This window comes from Grampus griseus (genome assembly GCF_964374135.1).
Source record: "Grampus griseus genome assembly, chromosome: 7".
Classification (NCBI taxonomy): Eukaryota; Metazoa; Chordata; class Mammalia; order Artiodactyla; family Delphinidae; genus Grampus; species Grampus griseus.
In genome coordinates, this window is record NC_139001.1 from 8397341 (window position 1) to 8419242 (window position 21902).

Below are 21902 nucleotides of genomic sequence, written 5' to 3' on the forward strand. Positions count from 1 at the left end.
CATCTTAATTGATGTAGAAAAGGCATTTGACAAAATTCAACACTTAACAAAGCTGGAAAAGAAGGGAACTTTCTCAAACTGATAATGAGCATCTATGAAGAACCCACAGCTAACATCATACTGGACAGTGAAAGACAAACATTCCCCCTAAGATCAGGAAAGGACAAAGGGTCCACTCTCACCAATTCTATTCAACACTGTACTGGAACTTCTAGCCAGGGCAATTAAACAAGAAAAGGATATAAAAGACATCTAGATTGGAAAGGAAGAAGTGAAAATATCTCTATTCGCAGATGACATGGTGGTGTATACAGAAAATCCGAAGGAATCCATCACAAAACAAAACAAAGAAACAAAAACTTTTAGAGCTAATAAATGAGTTCAGTAAGGTCATAGGATACAACAAGATCAAAATACTAAAGTCAATTGTATTTCTATACACTAGCATTGAGCAATCAGAAAATAAGATAAACAAAATGAAAAACAGATGAATAGATTTTAATTAACAGAATAAAAAAGGTTTATTGATATAGTTTCTGATTCCACATTGCAACTAACCTTTAATAAACTATCACTTGTCCAGTTTTGAAGTAGTATCAAAGAAAAATATTTCTATCCCAAAAAGCTATTAAAATACTCCAACAATTTCAACTACATAAATGTATGAGGCTAGATTTTCTTTATATCCTTCAATCAAAACAACATATTGCAACAGGTAGAACGCACAGGCGGATTTGAGAACCCAACTCTTTTCTAATCCAGATATTAAAGAGATTCCTAAAAATAAAATACAATGCTACTCTTCTTAATAGTTTTTTTTGTTTTGGAAAATAATTCTTTAAAAAAATATTTTATTTACATTGACATGTAATGGGTTTATTATTGTCATTTTATTTTATTTTTATTTTTCTGGCTGCACCTCGAGGCTTGTGGGATCTTAGTTCCCTGACCACGGATTGAACCCGGGCTCTGGCACTGAAAGTGCCAAGTCCTAACCACTGGACCACCAGGGAATCCCCTATTATTGTCATTTTAAAATTAATAAGTACATTTTATCAGTTTTATATTCTAATTTAGCAAACATTGACAGGCAAAATACACATAAACAAAAGCTCTTTGCAATATGCAATAATTTTAAGAGTATAAAAGTGTTCCACAACCAAAAATTTGAGGACAGTTACTTCAAACCTACATAAACATTATATATTTCTTTTACATGTATAAAATATTTAATAATCAAATTTTAAATGAAAAAATGAAATCTTAGAAGAAAATCTAGGTGATACTACATGTAAAATTTAGGGTTAAGGGAAACCTTAATCAGGATAGAAAACCCAAAGGGTATAAAAGAAAAGCAAAGATATTTGTCTTTAAAATTTTTTTTAAAGATTTATGACAAAAGAAGTTATAAAAATATGTCAGTAAATAAAAGATACATCTTTAAAATAGCTGCAATTAAGGTGAAAAAGGATCAATATCTATAATATATAGAGAATTCACATGAACCGACACGGAAAGACAAACACAATTTTAAAAATAGAGAAAGGATAGGAATGTGAAATTACAGCACAGCAAATCCAAATATCCAATCAAATAAACATAAAGACATTCAAACTCACTACTCAATGGAGATGCAAAATTAAAATGACAATGAGATCCACTTTACCACCATTAGATTGGCAAAAATAAAAAGAGTAATGACACCTATCGCTGGTGGAGATGGAGGGAAAGGCTCCTCTCCTGCTCTGCTAGTGAAATCTGAACTGTTACAGCCTTTCTAAAAAGCAATCTAGAAAAATGCATTACCATTAAAACACACATACACTTCAACGCAGCAACAGAAGCCCACGTAAATAAAAGCACCACTAAATAAGGATATATTTGCAAAGATGTTTACTGCAGCACTGTCTGAAGTAGCAAAGATCGGGAAAACCGCACATGCACAGCATTAAAAGGAATCCCAGCTGCCTTGCTGGTTGACTCAGAGAGATTTCCAGAAGATATTAAGAGGGGAAAAAGGCAACACTGAGGGTGTGTGTGTTTGCATCTGTGTGTTATCTCATTTTGTAAAACAAATACTGACAAAAACATCCAGGACTATGGTACATACGTTTGTGTACTTTCTTTGTGTACCTTGTAAGAAAAGTATGAAAGCACATACACATACTAGGTTGTTAATACGGGTTTTGTGGGGGCAGCACTGTGGGTCGGGGAGAAGCAAAGGACAAAGCTCATGCTGCCTCCTCTAGAAGATGCCTTTCCTGCCTTCCTGACCACATCCTTCTCTTCAGCAATCCATTCCACTCACCTTTCACCCTCGGTGAGGCGAAGTGCTGTCAAAGCAGCCACTTTCCAGTCTTCTCTGAGGACTCAGAATTTCTGCAGCACTTCTTGTTTCTATCACATTCACGGACCTCTGAGCGCGTATTTATTTTCTATTATTTGCTAACTTTATATATGTCTCGCAAGAGACAAAATCATGTAGTGGTTAACAGTGTGGACAAGTCAGACCACCTGGGTTTGATTCCTGGCTCTGTCACTTAATTATCAGCTGTGTGAACTTGGCAAGTGACGTATTTTCTCTGTTTCCCTGTCTGTGAAATGGAACGATAACGGCACCTATCACCAGGTTCTTGTGAGGAATAAATGGGTAAATAGTAAGTGTAAGGTGCCTAGAACAGTGCCTGGCACGTGGTGATGCTACACAAGCTATTATCAGGGTCTTTATTACCTCACCTATCTAGATTTTAAACTCTTAGAGTCATATTAAACCATAGATACTCTTAAATTTCTTTTGGATCCCTTCCCCATTACTTCCTAGAATAATGTTATTTTAAGGTCCTCAAATATTCGTTGAATAAGCAAGTGAATGGCTCTTAGATTTCAGAAGTCTATAGAGAAAGGAACTGCTGAGGACATGACTGTCACTTTCATGGCAACCAGTAAGTAAATGTCCATGGCTGATCTAACCCAGCCTTTAAACCTATTTTGTTAAGAGGGGAGAATATTTGTCTTAAAATCAATCTTCTGGAATAGCACAGAAAGGCCTTTCATCTCCACTTACAAAGCCACTTATGAGCTAGACACAAGGAACTCGCCTCAAACTGCCATTTGTGGTGAGAATACTGGAATCAGGACTCCTTGTGATTCACCATCGACCCTTTGGGAACATATTATCTACGTTTAATATAAAAATAAACTGTATTAGATAATAACACATTTCTTCAAAGCACTAGGTGAGATGCGTTGGAACCCTTAAATTGTTGTTGTCATTTGTCCATTCTCTCCTAGGTACTGTCCAAGCTTATCTAGTGATAGTTTTTTTTCCTCTGGAGCTTTAAATGGTCCAAGAAGAGTATAAGAAGCAATTTAGAAAATAATGAAAACACCTGTCCTTCTGATGCCATCCTCTCTCTCTCCTCCTGCTTTGAATGTTCAACCTTTCCCTCTCAACTGGATCCTTCCCAAACAGCATTTTAACATGCTTAGGTATCTCCCAAATGAAAACAAAACAAAAATGCCCCGTTTAGCCACCATCCAACTCTCTTCCCCTGCTCATAGCCAAATCTGTGGGAAGAGCTGTATGTACTTATTAGCTCCATTCTCTTACTTCCCACCTGCTCCTCAACTGCTCAGTTTGGCTTTTGCCTCATTAGTCTTCAAAAATGCTCAGCAGCCAACCTCCGTCCACTAAATCCAGCGTGCCCTTCCTACTTCTCGCCTCACGTGGTGAGTCTGCAGCCCTGGGCCCTGCTGATCCGGGCCTTTCTTCACCTCTCAGCCACACTTCCTTATCCCCCAGACCTCACCCAGGGAATTTCCAGTGTCAACTAAGAGGGTGTAACTTTCCACACCTTTCCGCTATGTATATATGAGCAGGTATATAATTCATCAGGATGTGTGTTTATAAGTTTGTTTTTTGAAATTGACTCATACTGCTCATGTTACTTTGCAATTTCCTTTTTCCATTTGACGTTATATCCTAGACAGTCTACAAGTCAGAAAAAAACTAACTCTAGTTAACTTTTTATGTTGGTATGTGTATGTATATATATTCAGGCATAACTAAATAAGTGTTAATACATTAGGACAAGTCGTTACATTTTTAGAAATTAGAGGGAAAAATCAGATTTTGCATCTGGGGATCCTTGAGAGTCTCCAGCGGAGCAGGACCAGTGGCCGAAGTTGCAAGGGCACAGGTTTCAGCTCAGTGTAAGGCAAGGCAGCCATAATTTACCCCGGCCTCCGGCCCCTCCTAGAGCCATTTTACCTTTAGAGGCACTAAGCAGCTAACTGCAAACAGTGGCTTCGTTATCTGCGTTTTGGGTTTAAATAATTTTGCTGTCTCCTTCAAAGTTGTCACCTTGGGATGTGACAGCCACATTCCAACAACAGTGTGACTTGCATGACTGATTTTTGGAGAGTTTCCTGTAGTTTAAGCATCTTTCACTTTCTCCCCACACCCATACCTCCCCCACCCCTGCCCCCAGTTTAAAAAGTAACACCTGGCCTTGGGGAAAGCTGAGTAAAGCAGAGACCTGCTGGCTCCTTCCCAGGTCGTCCTGGCTAGTCCTCCACAGTACGCGTCGGGACCATGACAGAGGGAGAGCCCAGAACCTGCCGACCTGAGCTCATCACAGAGAGTCAAGTTTTGGCCCCAAATGACAGGTCCTTTCCTTATAATTTTCCAGCTAAACCCTTTCAAGAATCTTCTGAAAATTCTAGTTATCACAACAAATATTTTCAAACACTAGCTTCTTAAAATAAAAATATGCATAGAGTAGCAAAAAGTCCAGAAAATTAAAAGATGTCTATATTCCTTCTTTACCATAGACTATATAACTGTAGTTACAGTCGACTATAACTTCCACAGGGAAATTTCCAAAAGTTGAATTCCCATCATTAACAGCTGAACCAAATGAATTTTCCCTTGCAGTACAAAAACAAAGGGGTTAATAGCAATAAAATAAAACCACCCCACAGTGATAACAGATAGAGGGGAAAAACAGATCTTGAGGGGAGCTTTTTTTGGACAAAAAGTTATTGGAATTAAATAATTAAGATATTAACTCGGGGCTTCCCTGGTGGCACAGTGGTTAGGAGTCTGCCTGTCGGTGCAGGGGACACGGGTTTGTGCCCCAGTTCGGGGGGGATCCCGCATGCCGCGGCGGCTGGGCCTGTGGGCCATGGCCACTGGGCCTGTGCATCCGGAGCCTGTGCTCCGCGGCGGGAGAATCCACAGCAGCGAGAGGTCCGTGTACAGCAAAAAAAAAAAAAAAAAAAAAAAGATATTAACTCAAAGTATAATATAAAAGAGTGCTGAAGGGCGAGACACACAGGTGGTGTCTCTTCACGGTCCTGAGAAGGCCAGTGAGTCAGGGAGCTGGGTTCTCTCCAGGGTCGGCAAACAATGGCCTGTGGTCGTTAGGCCAGTAAACTAAGAAGGATTTTCACATTTTTAAATGTTTGAAAAAAATTTTTAATGACACATAAAAATCATATGAAATTCAAACTTCAGGACACATTAAAAAAAAAGGTTTATGGGAACACAGCCACGTTCAACCATTCATGTATTGTCCACGGCTACCTTGTGTTACAATGGGTGGATCTGGGTGGATGAAACTGACAGTGTGGCCTGCAAAGCCTAAAATATTTACTAGCTTCCTCTTTAGAGAAGAAGTCTGCTGACCCCTGTTGTAAACCAGATTTTACTGCCGTCAGCTGTGTGTGAACTTAGGCTGGCCTCCTCCCTTCTCTGGATCCACCTTTGTAAAGGAAGGGGCCTGGACAAGGTGCTGGCTAGTTCTGGAAGTCCAGAACTGCAGGGAGCAGGGGTGCCCGCTGCTGCCGCCTACAGCCCATTAGGAAAATGGCAGGCAGGAGGCTGGCTGCAGAGGGACCATAGCTCACAGATCTGTCCTCATTGGTGGAGCCGTCCTTGTTGGTGGAGGGCTCTTAAATGAACTGTCTCCCCTAACTGATGCCATCAATGAACAAAAACCTGGCTTCTACACACCTTTTACATGGACAGACCACAACTCCAAAGAACAACTCATCTTCCAGCGTTCACTTCGGGAATAAATGCTCCCCACAAAATAGAGGGAATGCAAATCACTTATTACCACAGAGAACAAGAGAGGACAGCCATGTATGGGTTTTTTAGGTCTGAAGGAAAAATAATGAAATAGCTTGTCATGTGAAAATCCACCTACAGCCCATGAGTCACCATTCTCTACACCACCTCACAGGACTCACTCAGACGCCCTTGTTCTGAACCTTCACGCTCTAAAAAACCAGGTAAGCCGATTTTTCACAGCTGAGGTAACCCACACCACAGGAATGCAAATGACAGGGTAAAGTGGTAGGTTCTGCCAGCTCTGAACCAAGCCCCGGACTCCCACCCTGGAGATTCTCCCGGGGAGCCTCCAGGCCCAACGCTCACACCCACGAGGAAGACAGGGGAGGTTCACGCCCCCTTCAGGGCAAAAGACTCAGCGCAAGACCGGTCATCTTTCAGCCTCCCATCAACCCAAGTGCCACAGAGTGTGGCCTCTCCATGCTGGCTGCAACGAGCCCACCAAGGTGCGGCCACAGTCTCCAGACACGCCACCCGCAAGTCCTCCCACCCTGCAGCCGCGTGTGGGTGGAGTCTAACTGCCACCCCCACCCCCACCCCCACCCCCGACTGGTCTGGTCTTGGCACATGCCCCGAGCAGAACGCAGCGTAAGTGATGTTCTGAGGCTGCTGAGCCCACACAAGGACTGGAAGCTTTCCCTTCTTTCCCCTTGGAGACCGGCCCCCAACCAAAAAGGCAGTCCCGGGATGGACCACTAAGTGATTACAGGCCACGTGGAGAGGGGCTGTGGCAGCCGCGATGCCAGCTCAGACGTGGAGAAGAGCCACTGACACCCCAAGAGAGACCAGCAGAAAACCACCCAGCTGAGCTCTAGCTGACCCACACAATTGTGAGAAGTAACGTAGCAGGGACTGAAAGCTCCGTTTCTGGACTAACTTTCCAAGGCGAGGAAGAGACTCAGAATCGTTGGCCGGAGTTTTCTATGTGGTGTCAAGAGCCTCTAACTTACTTCATCATCTTCATCTTCGTCATCATCAGATTCAAGAACACCGTCCAGTAGCTCTTCTACAAAGAAAAAAATCAATGAATAACTGCAACCACAGTTGGGAGCCTTGGTCAACAAACTCCTTCAGCTGCTGCAGAGACAGGTAAACGCAGCCTGTGAGCCCCCGGGGCCAGAGCACTTGACCTGCTCAGCACCTGCCTTATTATCACTCATTGCTTGAACAGACGACATGAAAGTAAAGAAAGCCGGAGAGAAGAGGAAAGGAAATCAAACAGGAAATAGGAGGACAGAAGGAAACAAAGGCGCTGAGGACACTGTCCAGCACACTTAGGAAGGCGGCAGATGCACCTAGACTTAACCAAACCCCAAAACCATTTCCTAGAAGGGAATCCGTAGAAACGCCAGGACTCCCGTTGTCCTCGACGCAGCCCTCATTCTGAAGGGAAGGACTCCACTGACCCGGCTGGACCGAAGTCAGCAGGTCACTCACAGGGCTCGCGGGCCTGCCGTTGTCGTGGAAGCTACTTTGCATGCTGGAGGATGTTGCGTCACCTGCATCTGGGCTGAAGCTTAATTACCCAACTTCTATGCCCTCCCAGCCCCTGAACAGCACTGCTCCTTCCCACCTTCGGTAAGTGGCTTTCACAGTGAGGAGGTTGCTATATTTACCAATTGTAAATTAAACCTTTCTTCTTCAAATATGGAAAGGCCTTATTTTTTTTTTTGAATCTCAGCTATTTCATGAGGCCACAGGCTAGTCCAGCCACACTGCCCCCTCCCCCGAGCCCGTGGGCTCAGACTCAACCTACTTTCGGAACAATGTGCAGTCCTGTGAACTCAAGTCCCTTACGAGCCTCAGCTCCTCCTCTCCGGGAGGACGGGGACACGAGCCCTGCTTCCCACACTGCTCCCTGGGCTGTGGGCCCAACAACAGGGCTCTTGAGTTACCAGCATCCCTTCTTTCCTGAGGGCCCTCCGGGAAAGCCGGCTCCGCCTTGCTCTGCCCAGTAACCAGTCAGGTCGCCCTGTCCTCTCTTTGGCGACCAGCTGGTATCTGCCGGTCCCCCTTGCTGAGCGCTGGAGTCACGGACAAAACTCCCTGCTGCTGCTGGCCATTCACTTCCACTTGTCACGTCACCAGGCCGGGAGTTCCCCTTAGGCTTCGCCAGAGCAGTCCTTCCCCTCCTGTGGGGTTAAAGTTCTAAAATACATGGGAATTTTTGTCCTTGAGGACCTTAAAACTCCACTAGAAAAAGAGTGCTAGAGGATTGAGATGGACTTGAATTAAGATAACCCATGTACATGTTTTCATGTTCACTAAAATAAAACAAGAAAGTCGATACTTTAAGAAAAAGATTGTTAAATCTAAAACTAGATTTACTAGTTTAAGATTCACCTATCTTAAACTAGTAAATGTCTCATAACTCCCACTCGGCTATCAACTCCCCCTTGAGGAGGAAGACTGGACTGGATGGAAACTCTCCCGCTCTCCCTCCTCTAGGTTTAAGCATGATGCTTGTAGATTCATTTTGCCTTGATAGCTGTTGACAGGTATCCTAAGGTATTTATGTGTATGTATCTGGTCCTCCACCCAAATATTCAATGACTTTCTAATTTTGCTTCAAAGTAGCAGACTCCTGGGTAATCGTCTCTGGAGTCCTGCCACTGTCCTACGGATACAGAACAGCTTCTGTGCTTGAAATGAAAAAGAACCACTGTAGGCACTCCATTGAAACTGGACCTTCCGCAGCTGAGCAGGTAGACCCCACGTCTGTCCTGAACACACAAGGTTGTAAGGCCTTGGCTCTGCGCAGGACAACTTCTTGCTAAATCACATCCCTTACGGAAACGTAGACTGACCCCTCGTCCTCACATTCGTTAGCGTGCCGGTCCAAGGGCCAGCTTTATGTAAGAGGAAGAGATGTTTTCTTGGCCAGAGAGACAAGACACACTGCTTTCTGGCTGCCTGGGAGGAGGGAAGACTGACAAGGAAATAGAGGTGAGTGTGTCTTGACAGACCGACTGAAACAGAGTCAGCCTTGAAGGTTCCCAACCCAAACCTGACCCTGACGCTGCAGAGGACTCCTGGCCTGGGAGGGAGGTCTCGGCATAGCTAGCGACCTCAGAGCAGATAGGCAACAACTTTTCCCAGCATTCCCCTGCCTTCCCAAACTGTGGCCTACATAGAGAAGGTTAGGGAGTAACCTCGGCCAGGACTAAGGTAAGGTTTTATTTCCTTTTATTATTTTTTTCAATATGCCCGCCTAGCAGAATGGAAGTGCAAAGTCAGAAATGCAGTAGCTGCAGAAAATACAAATCTGTTCCTTCCCCACCTGAATCCGGGATGAATTATACTTGCTCCATAAAAACCAAAGGGGAGGACATTCAAGTGGAAATGGGCCCCCAGCCTGAAGGCAGCCAAGGTTTAACCTCACCGGCTGCTCTCCTGGCCGCCTCCTGTTGATGGGGAGCCCTCTAACCCCCTCCTTCTGCCTCTCCATTTCTGTGTCCCTCCGAGGCAGGGCTGCACACTGGAATCACCTGGGAGTTTTAAACACTATTCGTACCTGGGGCTCCTCCAGAGATTCTGATTTAATTGGCATGGGGTGCTACCTTGGGGGGTTTTCAAATCTCCCCAGGTGACTGCGCTGTGCAGCCCTAGCTGTGGACCAGGAGCTGGGAGAGCCACCTGTGGGCCTCCTCCAGTGAAGGGCTTCACGCATTTCCCTTTGCTCGGCCTTGGTCAAGCTGCTGCCTTGGGATTAGAGACCAGGAGATTCATTTTTTACCTGCGTTCGCGTGAGGAACAGAATCTGTGCACTTGGACTTTCAGTGATGTGGACAAGGGCGTGCAGAAAGACGTAAGTGACAAGCTTGACCCTGGATGCTGGCAGCGCCAGGTGCCCCTGGCTTGTGTACCAGTCAGGATCAAGGCATCAGGGGGCCACAGAAAGAGCTAAGAGCATCCCCACCACCCGGTCCCATCCAAGGCTTCCTTTACCTTCCTTTCCTGCTTATTATGGGATGTGGGTGGTCCCAGTAATGGAAGGAAGGGGATCACATCCTCCCACGTTGCTGGTTGGCAACATGAATTCTTCTGGAGCGAATGAACGTGGGAGGACGAGGGCCTTTTCCACGGTGGTGCCGGAAAGATTGGCATCTGTTTTCATTATCTGACCCTCGGACCCTGGGACGGCCGCCCTAGTGGTCTGGGGGAAATAATTAGGAGGGGGAGGCCCACATAAAGAGAACTTCCAGTTAGAGAAGGGTTCTGCAACTGCTTTTGAGCTCTTTTTGTTGACTATAAGCCAAAAGCGTGATGAGAGACTATCGATCACGGGACAAAGTGGCCCTGGCTACCTGGCTGAACTTCCATTTGTGGGTTCACTTGGGTCTCCCCACCTCCCTTAAGGCCTCTTGAATGAATTCTAAGACATGACAAGCTCCTCTAAGAAAGCCCACATGTCTTTCTAGCATATGTGAAAGATTCAAAGGATACATAATAGATTCTTGCCTTAAACAGACCTGAACGAAGCTGCTTGATGATAAATTCAATCTGGCGGATCATTTCAGCGTTGCCTTCTTTGATGAAGCAGCAAAGGATGTCTTCCATTCCCTAGAAGCATCGGAGAGAGTAAGAGTTAACATTTCAGTTTTGGGGGGAAACTACTTTTCAATGGAGTAGTTTCACCTAATCAAAAAAAAACACCAGGGCTTCCCAGGTGGTGCAGTGGTTAAGAATCCGCCTGCCAATGCAGGGGACACGGGTTCGAGCCCTGGTCCGGGAAGATCCTACATGCCGGGGAGCAACTAAGCCTGTGTGCTACAACCACTGAGCCTGCGCTCTAGAGCCTGAGAGCCACAACTACTAAAGCCCTCGAGCCTAGAGCCCGTGCTCCACAACAAGAGAAGCCACTGCAATGAGGAGCCCGCACAACCCAACGAAGACCCAATGCAGCCAAAAGTAACTAAATTAATTAATTTAAACAAACAAAAAGAACCAAAAACCAAAAAACTTTTTTTTCAGGAGGAAGGGATATACGCACAATAAAAATCCTCTGCTCAGTTCTAAACATTCTTTTTGTTGTTTTTACAATTCACAAGGAAATTACTTTATTCTTGGTTGACTATCTGACCTAATCATAACACATTTATTTTTAAAAAAGCTATCGTAAAATTTTACTGTGTAAGTCCTCCTTTGAGCTTTGGCAGTATGTTGTTTGGGGAGGTGGTTTCGCTCCCATGTTTTCCCTGTAGTTATACACTGCCTACTGGATTTTAGGGCCAAAAATGGTCTTTGAAAAGGAAAACCACATGTTCAGAGAAGTCATAGAACAAATAGAACCTCTTTTTAAACAGCCATCGTTCTTTTTCCATCAAAATAATTATAAAGTCATTACAGTGTGTATTATTTACTACAAAACACTGACATCAGCGTTTTCAATTCTGACTAACAGAATTCCAGGGACATGTAGAGGTAAGATGCTGACTTGACCATAAATGTCTATTTCTCCTCCTTCCTCTTTTCTGTGGGACTTGAATGTATGGTTGGAGCTGATGAGGCCTTCTTACCCCCACGAGGGGAAAGTGTATCTGATATTGAACCCAAAGCAGAGGGAGCAGAGTACAGAGGTGCTGGTAGAGAAACAGATCAAGTGACATGTGAATCCTGATCGAGCTGTGCCTGAGGCTTGCGCCGGAAGCTTCTGCCTGGACTTATCAGTTACCGGAGCCAGTGAGCTCCTGTTTAGGTAGGGCAGCTTGGAATCAACAGCTCTAACTGAATCAAAGCAGAAGCGCCCAGAGCACGTTTGAACATGGTGAGTTCCCATCACCTAAAGCAGAGCATTACCTTCTAGAAAGGTAAAATCTGGATTGTAGTTCTCGTTTCCCCATAAACTAGCTACGTGACCTTGGTCAATTATTGAACTCTTCCCAGCCTTTTTCCTCAACTATAAAATAAGGATGGCAACTCAAGTGGACACGAGATCTTTAAAGGATATAACTGGGTGTTGGTTATGTAAATATGTATATTTGTCAAAATGCGTTAAACTGTATATGTGAGGCTTGTGCATTTCACTGTTCATAATTATACCTAAAAAAAAAGAAAGAAAAAGCATCTAGTCTGACGACTGGCACATAGGAGATGCTTAATAAATGGTTGAGACTGTGCTTGCTGTGTCTGGTAGGGGTTTCTGGCTCAGAAGAGAGAGCTGGCAGCTGAAGCAAGGGAGCCAACAAGGTTCCCGGTGGCCCCAGAGTGAGAAGAGAAGAGGGTTCGGACAGAACCTTGGAGAACCTTTAGGTGTCTCCTGTTTTCCGCTATGATCAGTAATGCTGTGATGACTATTTTCATACATGAATCTTTGTTCATGTTTTTGTATGGAGCTTCAGAAGTGGAATTACTGGGCAAAGAATGAATATTTTTGAGGACTGTTATACATGTTGTCAAATTGCTTTCTGAAAATGCCATATCAATTTATCCTCTCGGTAAGATTTCCACACTAATTTTTTTTTCAATAAATTTATTTATTTATTTATTTCTGGCTGCGTTGGGTCTTTGTTACTGCGTGCAGTCTTTCTTTAGTTGCGCTGAGCGGGGGGCTACTCTTCGTTGCGGTGCACGGGCTTCTCACTGTGGAGGCTTCTCTTGTTACAGAGCACGGGCTCTGGAGCGCAGGCTCAGTAGTTGTGGCACACGGCCCTAGTTGCTCCGCGGCACGTGGGATCTTCCTGGACCAGGGCTCGAACCCGTGTCCCCCTGAATTGGCAGGTGGATTCTTAACCACTGCGCCACCAGGGAAGCCCTCCACATTAATTTTGAAAGGCCCGCACATGATGGGATGCCATGGAATACAGCAGACAGGCTCACCAACTGTAACGGACAACCGTTACATTTGTAGCTGATGAACACTTTTAAAAGAGCTTCTCTACAACGTGTTCATTTCCCAAGGCCGCAGCCAGCATGCCAGCATTCCCAGGCTCCCTTCAGCCAGGGTGCAGGCAGATGACCTAGGTCCTGCCAATCAAATGCACCCACGTGAGACTGATTCAGAACTGGGCAATGTGAAGGAATCAGGCATACGGGGAACGCACATCTTTGTGCCGGTTGGGCAGGCGGCATCCCGCCCTTCAGGGACAGCAGAGCAGAGTTTCTGGCATTGCGGTGTGAGCCTGGGCCCAGGGCATTGGTGCAAGGCACAGTGGGGATATCACTGGAGCAGCCCCGTGGAGCGTGTGGGCATTTCTCCTGGCTCTGTGGCTTCTGAGCCCAGTTCCCTGGTTCTCCCAGAGACTCCGAGAGCCTTGACAGAGCATCTGGTCTGCTCCAGCCCAGGGCGCAATGTTTGGCTGGGGTTTCGATCCCAGGGAAGAGCTCCTGGCCGACAATTACTCCAGCCCTGGGTGCAGGAGGCCTTGGGGTAGCATGAGGGTGGCCCTCTTTTTTTTTTTTTTTTTTTTTTTTTTTTTTTTTTTTTGCGGTACGCGGGCCCCTCACCGCCGCGGCCCCTCCCGCCGCGGAGCACAGGCTCCGGAAGCGCAGGCTCAGCGGCCATGGCTCACGGGCCCAGCCGCTCCGCGGCATGCGGGATCCCCCCGGACCGGGGCACGAACCCGCGTCCCCCGCATCGGCAGGCGGACTCCCAACCACCGCGCCACCAGGGAAGCCCAAGGGTGGCCCTCTTGATCGCATCTGCTCTCCGGCCCCAGACCTTGGTGGTCTCTTAAAGTTCAAATGGGCCTCAGGGCACGCATGTATCTTTTTCTCCTTTTTTTTTTTTTTTTATTGTTGGTATTACTTTAAGACCACCATAGTGGCATTTGGTACTAATCTAATTTTTATGTATTCTCTCTCATTTTCCACAAGCACACAAATGTTTTACACAGTTGCAAACACAGAGTTATTATAATGGCATATTCTGCTTTTATCCCTCATTACACAATGAAGTTCCCATACTGTCTCATACTGCTTTTCTTAATTATCATCTTCAATAGCTACTAGTACTGTGAGCAAAAGAACCACAATTTCATTAGCAATTCCTCTATTACCAGACATTTATGTTCTGGTTTTTCACTATTATAAAGATATTGAACTGAGCCCTGTCATGCCCAGAGCTCTTCTCTGCATCAGTGACCAGAGGAAAACGAATGAATCCAAAATATGTAGGTTTCCATAATTTATCACATACACTGCTGAACTTCCTTCCAAAAGGACTGTGCTGACACACACCCGGCACGGTCTGAACGTCAGTTCCGTCACCTCCTCCCTGGCTTTGCGTGTGAGCAGATGTTAGGGCGGTGAGATTATGGATAACGTTCTCCTCACTGTCTGGTTTCCTTTATTACTGTTATATAACAAAGGAAAAGGATGTAATACCCTCCATCAATCTAAACACCTCTTCAAGGATAAGAGTGAAATGAGAGGAAATCTCAGGGTTTTAGAAAGACTCTGGTGAAGCCACATCCTCCTTTAGAGGCGTCTCTTACAGATAAATGGTAACTACTTAGGTGAAGTGTCCAGAAGCTCCCTCCATTTGCTTACGACTTTGATCCCTGTTAAAATGCCAGAGGGAGGCGTATGCTACTTACACCTCTATCTAAGTGGTCTACGTGTTCTTTTCAAAGTCGGTAATTCAGAGGCTGTCTAGAAACTTATGTCAGAAACTATAAAGGAAGATATTAATGGATTTAACTATAATTAAAGCTGTCATATAACCAAAGCCCCATAAGTAAAACACCAATGAAAAATTGGGGAAACATTTGTGATATATGTCAAAAGATTAATAGCCCTAATTTCCCTTGCGACTTCTTTGATCCAGAGGCAACTTAGAAGCGAGTGGCAGCCAGGCTCCATGGACGAACCCCCCTCCTGACCGCATGCTCCCGGGCCGTCCCTCCCACACTGCAGCCGAGCCGGTCCCGTGACCACTTCTCAGATTGGGTCATAGAGGAGACTGTGGCTGCTGTCTTGCTCACTCTCTGACTCTCTAGGATCCCTCGGGGAGAAGCCAGCTGCCATGTGGAGAGAAGCCCTATGCAGCAGTCCCCTGGCAAGGAAACGAGGTCCCCAGACAACAGCCAGCACGAGAGCGAGCTTGGAAGCGGATCCTTGTGCCCTCGGCTCCCCGGCTGAAGTCTTCACTAAAATCCCAGGAGAGACTCTTGGCCAGCACCACGCAGCTAATCTGCTCCCCAACGTCTGTCCTATAGAAACTGTGAGGCAGTCATTTTTTTTTTTTGAGGCAGTCATTTTTTATAAGCCATTAAACTTTGGGGTAATTTTTTATGCAGCAATAGAAAGCGAATTCAATTGTGCTGCTTAATTTCCAAACCTTTGGGGATTTCCTAGATGCCTTATTATGATGTTTATGTTTTCCATCATTATTGATTCAACCCTTTTCTGCCCATTCCCTCTCTCCCCTCTCCTTCTGGGGCTCCAATGACAGGCATGTGAGACCTCAGGATACTGCTGCACAGGGCTCTGAGGCTGTCCCATTCTTCCATCTCTTTTCTCTCTGGCCTGGATGATCTCTAAGGGCCACCCCCCTCGTGTCCGACAACAGTGAGTCTCTTTTCGCCACTTGGGGCCTGTCCCCTTCCTGCCCTTAAGTCCGCCTTCTCCACCCCTGTGCCCTGGATGTCTGCCATTCATGCTTCTGGACTCCACATCACCTCTGCTCTTTCTTTTTCTTCAACCTACATGTTTTCTTCCTTGTTCTCTGCCTTGGTTGACAATTCCTCTCTTTGACCTGAATGACCATAATGCAGAATTTAATCAAGTTTATCTTCCCCTATTCTGTATTGAAAAAGCAGATTTCTTTTTCTCTTTAGAAGCAGTAGGCAGGGCTTCCCTGGTGGCGCAGTGGTTGAGAGTCCGCCTGCCGATGCAGGGGACACGGATTCGTACCCTGGTCCGGGAAGATCCCACATCCCACACGCCACGGAGCGGCTGGGCCCATGAGCCATGGCCGCTGAGCCTGCGCATCCGGAGCCTGTGGTCCGCAACGGGAGAGGCCACAACAGTGAGAGGCCCGCGTACGGCAAAAAAAAAAAAAAAAAAGCAGTAGGCAATTAAGTTTCATTGTTTACCGTGACCACACAGAATGGATCTTAAATAAGTTTTTGTCTCTGGCATAACTGCTGATGTAACTCTAGATGACCCATTAGAAGATTTAGTAATTCTTCTAAGTAAGCAAAGCCAAGTGGAAGAACATGCTTCATTGGTCTCAAACTGAATTTAGCCTGTTGTTTGATGATGGATATATATTTAATCCCTTCATTCTAAGCATTTAATACGCACACACGGTTTCACATGTCGTAAGGAAAAAGGACAAAACTCCAATGGTTTTGATTAGATCTAGAAACGTTTGTCATCTCAAAAGATGCTAATCACCTGAGGTTTGTTTCATGCTTCCAATATAAACACTAAAGTAAACACATTAAATATTCAGTTAACTCTTTTCCAACCAGACAGTTTTATCAGTTTTATCTGTTCCACCTGGTTGCTATCAGAATGCCTGCAGATTAGAGGAGTGCTTTGATTGCCCCAGGTCTCACGGCTACAATTCCTCCAGGAAGCCTGGAGGTGAATTTGGGTGATGATTTTCTCCGTTTCATCATTTTCTTGCTAAGTTTCTCCTACTATGAAATCCACAAGCATTCCCAAAGCCCTCAGTTAAAATGAGTCACTTAAATTTTTAAAAATGTCTACAACTTTCCAAAAAATAAACCTTCTAGCAACTTCCGATGCTGTGGTTCTTAATCCTGTCGGCTGGGATCCCTTGAGAATCTGATAAAAACCACAAACTCTCTCCCCAGAAAACTGCAAATATGTATTTGGGATACACTTTCAGGGAGTTCAGAAGCTATCTGAAGCCCTTCCCTGGGGCCCCATCAGGGACCCCTTATTCTAATAGCCTCTGAACGTGGCCCTGACAGAAGCTGACCAATCCACAGCACGTTTTCTTACCATTGCTCTTGCTTCTTCACGAATGGATGGAATAGAAAGGATGCTGTACAGAGCTCCATTCACATACGGCTGTATCTTTAAGGGGAGAAAAAACAGTCATTTTCAGGTTCTCAAATACCATACAACTCAAACATCACACACTACCCTTGAGAACAGCCTGGCTGGCGAGCACTGCCACCTTCACAGCTCCCTGAGCTCCAGGATGCAGGTCTCCAAATGACAGACATCTCCACTGGCACGGCCCAGGGCAACAGCTAAAACTAAGAGTTCAAAACCAAGGGCATCATTCTCTCCCAAAGTTTACTCCCGTTACATGTCATTGCTGAATTAATGTCATCCTGATGACTCAGGCTAGAACCTTTGGAGGCGTCACTGATTCCTCTCTCTTCTTACCCTCCAATGTTGGGTCTCCAAGCCATCTTTAGTGGGAACCCATCTTTTCCATAGGTGCCGCTACAGTCCTTGTTCAGACATCATCGTCCATGACCTAGGCTACATGAGACCTCCAAAAGGGTCTCTCTGCCTTCTATGTTCACCCTTTAACCCAACCATCATATCATTGCCAAGATTCTACAGCATGGGCCAAATCATCCCTCCCCCGACCTCGGGAACCTTCTGTAGAAACTACCTGGAAAGTCCTAACTCCTTATTGTAGGACACAGGGCCCTTCAACGTTTGGCCTCTATACCATCTTCCTCTGCTCCTTCCTTCCGGCCACTTGGCATTCACACTACACAGATTCCACTTAAGGGACTGCCCCCTGCCCCCCCCCACCCACCCGACGGCACACTGTGACATGCCCTGGCCTGGTTCTAACAGCTCATCTTGCTGGGAATGCTCTTCCCATATATGTCTATCTGGAAACCTATGGTTCATCCTTTAAAACTCAGCTCAGGGGCTTCCCTGGCAGTCCAGCGGTTAAGACTCCACGCTTCCAATGCAAGGGGTGCGGGTTCAATCCCTGGTCAGGGAACTAAGATCCCACACGCCGCACAGTGTGGCCAAAAATAAATAAATAAATACATAAATAATTAAAAAATAAAACTCAGCTCAGACATACCTCAGAGGAAGCCTTTCCTAAGCCCCCAGACAGGCTGCTCTGCTCCCTGTACATACCTCCCTCTGCTTCTGCGCTGGATTCAGTATTTATTTATTTATCTGCTGCACTGCGCGGCTTGCAGGATCTCAGTTCCCTGACCAGGGATTAAACCTGGGCCATGGCAGTGAAAGCCCAGAATCCTAACCCCTAGGCCACCAGCCAACTCCCAGGATTTGGTGTATTTTTAAACTTATACTTATGTCTCTCCATGAGCTCTTCAGGGACAGGACCCATGTTTTACGCACATAAGTAACCCTAACATCAAGCCAGACAGGACATGGTACATTGCAGCTGCTTGATAAATGGGCTTTCCCTTTCGAGTGGACTGCATGCTACGTACACCCTCCGCAGCAATGGGGGAGGTCTCATTTCCCACCACCCTTTTCCAGAACCGGATTTATTACCACTTTTCATTTCTGCTAATCTAATGGGTAAGAGAAGACATCCTATAGTTGTGTTTATTTTCATTTCCCTGACTACTAGCAAAATTGAAGATCTTTTCATATTTACAGACCATCAAGATTTACTGTTCTGTAAACTGTCCATTTATACACTTTGTCCTTTTTTTCCTGTTGGCTTTTTCTCTGTTTGACTCTTAACGTGTATCAAGAGCCGGCTAAAGAGGGCAGATCTTTGTGGAGGTTTTGGCTTCAGGTGCAAAGTGATGTCATGGTTTCCACAAAGGCATTTGTAGAAAGCGGGGGAGAGAATAATCATAGCGTGTGTTAGCTGATCCAGATCTCTATTTTATTTAAAAAGGGCTTGCCTCCCATTGGCTAGAACACCACATGGATGAGAGCAGAAGCCAGGACGGCCATCCCGCGGACAGTTCTGCAGGACTCTGACCCAAGACTGACATATGGGGTGAGCCAGCAGTGACGAGTGTCTACGCCCCAGGGAAGCTCCGGCTCGGGCCCTTGAGGGGGAAGTGCAGCCACGTCCACCGAGGATGGCTGTGGCACAGAGAGGTGAAGGCAAGCAAACAGGGCACCCCTGGGGGACTGGATAAGTGAAAGGGCAGGGCTGCCAACAAGGGGCTGCTGTACAGCAGTGAGAGTTAAGGACCTAGGCGTACAGAAGGCAACAGAGCAAGGTCCTAAAGAGACAGTGAAAATGGAAGAAAAGGATGCGATCTAGAGGGCAATGTTATTTATACAAATTGAGCACACCCATAATATTAAATGTATTTTCATGTTACATACGTGTCCATGGACATATATTAAAGCCAACAGAGGAGTGTCAACATGGGGGGAGGAGTGAAGCAGGGGGAGATGACCAGGAGGAAAAAATAACCCCCGGGAGGGAGCAGTACAGGCCAGCGAACGGCAGTTGTGCTCACAAACGGGAAGCCAGGGAACAGCCTCCTGCTCTGGGTTCCAGAATTTAAAAATGATGAAAGCTCTGACGTAGCTTATACAAATACTTGGAAGAGGGCAAGTGCAGCAAGTACCCCCGGCCACCCTCCCCCAAGCCCGGGGTTTACGGCGCTGACTGGGTACCTCGCGGTTTTCATGGCCGAGCAGATCCGAAAGAACTTTCAGCACGAGGCCCGCCACCTTGGCACACATGTTCTTCCCTTTAGGAGAAAAAGAGAGAAACAAAACAGGACATGTCTAAACTCAGAGGCACAGTTTCAGGTCAGGCAGACTTGAATATGAACCTTGGCTCCTCTGCCTGTGAGCTGTGTGACCTTGGGTGAGTCACTTCACCGACTTGGGGCCCAATTTCTTCCTCTGGGGTCCCTTGGGGATTATAATGTCCACCTCAAAGGGCGATGTAGAATTAAGTAGCTCAGTGTATCTCAGGATGTGAACACTAAAGTTTCCCAAAGCAATAGAGAAAAGGAGACAGGACCATGAGACAGAAAGACAGCATCAGTTTTTTGTCTTCTTTTGGCCGAGCGCCACGGCACGTGGGACCTTAGTTCCCCGACCAGGGATCAAACCTGCGCCCCCTGCATTGGAAGCGCGGAGTCTTAAACACTGGACCGCCAGGGAAGTCCCGGCAGCTCAGTATAGGGCAGCACACTCCCAGTGCTCAGTAAGTGGCGGCGGTTCTTATTATTCAGGAGGTCAGAGCTGTTCACTACACTGAAAGCACGATGAGTCAAAGGGCCATGCTCTCCTCCCAAGTGCACAGGCCATCACTTACAAAGCCTCCAGCTATTTCAGGAATTCCAAACATCATCATGACAATCATTGCAAATAAACTGATGATAATAAAGAAAAGCCGATTATAATCTGATAAATGTTTTAAAGCTAGGAAATTTGCATACGCTATGTTTTTAAAAGAGAAGATTAGTCATTTAGTCAGTCAACAACACACAGTTAGGTGGTTCAGATTCCAAGGCGTCTGAGGGTGAAGGAGCTTCTAACAAATACCCTGAGCTATTTATCCAGGTAACCTCCCAACACCTTCTCAACACCTTCTCAGACAGAGGTCAGCCGTGGGCCGGACGTGGCACCTCTCCAAGGAAGCTTCTTCCATCCCAGGGAACAGATCATTTAAGTGGGATGGAACCTGCAGGAAAGCTAAAATCACTCCCTTTGTTGATCAAGACATAAATGACCTAAGATGTCACATGGGAATCGCTGTCTGTACGAGGTGGAGTGGGGAAGGCGACTGTGATTAAGAGCAGGAACCTGGTTTAATGTCACTGCTCTGTCATCAACTTAATCCTGTGGAATCTTGGGAACATACTTCTCTGTCTTCAGGTAAAACAGATCATAATTCTTCACTTCCTACCTTAGAATAATGCAATGAAAATGAAGAAAAACGTAATGTAATTCAATCTCCTCTTAATGGGTACTGCATATATATGCAGTATATATATATATATATATATATATATATATATATATATATACACACACACACACATACATATACGTATAAATTATTCTTTCCAAGGCCAGAGTGGTATTTTGGCTTTAGGGATTCAATAGCTTTATACCTAGCTGGACATGCTTCACACTCTTTTTCTGTTTTGAGTTTTCTGGGAGGGAAACGGAAGGCAGATCACATCAGGCTCGTGGGTACTCCAGAGCCTGGGGGCAGGGGGACGGCAACAGTGAGACCTGTGCTCCGGAGGCAGAGGTTCATGAGCAGGGCCACCGAGTACTCGAGCGTGTAGTCTGACAGGCAGTCAGGCTCCTCCAAGACGTCAATCAGCCAGAAGATGAGGCCATCTTGAATCATCGCTGTCTGCAGTGGGCGCCTAGGATGAAACAGCCTGCAGGGAGTCAGCAGGAAACCTTTCATGTGACAGTACATAGTAGTGTGAATGCCTATCAGAAAAGAAACTTCACGGAAGTCACGGACCCTGGCGAATATCTTACTGTTAGACCTGTACAACGGAAACTACAACAATAAATTCTTTACCTTTCAGGGATGTTATTAAAGGTTTAAAGAAAAATAAGGCAGTAAGGAGACTTCCTACTCTGAAAGTTTCCTTTTCAATATTTAGAATTAGCAGCGTAGTACTTCAGATACTTAATAAATATTTATTGATAGCTTTTGGTCTACTTAACCCAGGAAACAGAGTCATAGAAATGGTTCACTGACAAACAGATTTTTACCTGAAGTCTAGTCTATATAATGTAGTTTAGGCACTCTGAGCTATGTAAAAGTAAAGAAACACAAAAAAGAAGACCAGCTCATATAAAACCAGCTCAATACCATTTTGATTCAGATCTCTATAGAGTATGGCTAGTTTAGTAACCTGGGTAATACAATTTATATGGAATTATT

General features: G+C 45.6%; 1 protein-coding gene across 2 annotated transcripts in view; it reads right to left on the reverse strand.

Annotated features, from left to right (window-relative positions):
* ARMC9 (armadillo repeat containing 9) overlaps nt 1-21902 on the reverse strand; it is a gene marked incomplete at its 3' end in the record, with an annotated part of 134375 nt that overhangs the window by 56356 nt on the left and 56117 nt on the right. For both annotated transcript variants that reach the window (XM_082658849.1, XM_082658848.1), the window contains exons 15-19: nt 21230-21369; nt 19652-19728; nt 17054-17128; nt 10609-10699; nt 7087-7142 (exon numbers count right to left, since the gene is read on the reverse strand). In XM_082658849.1, the coding sequence (XP_082514975.1) occupies nt 7087-7142; nt 10609-10699; nt 17054-17128; nt 19652-19728; nt 21230-21369 (439 nt within the window). The remainder of the gene's footprint in view (nt 1-7086; nt 7143-10608; nt 10700-17053; nt 17129-19651; nt 19729-21229; nt 21370-21902) is intronic.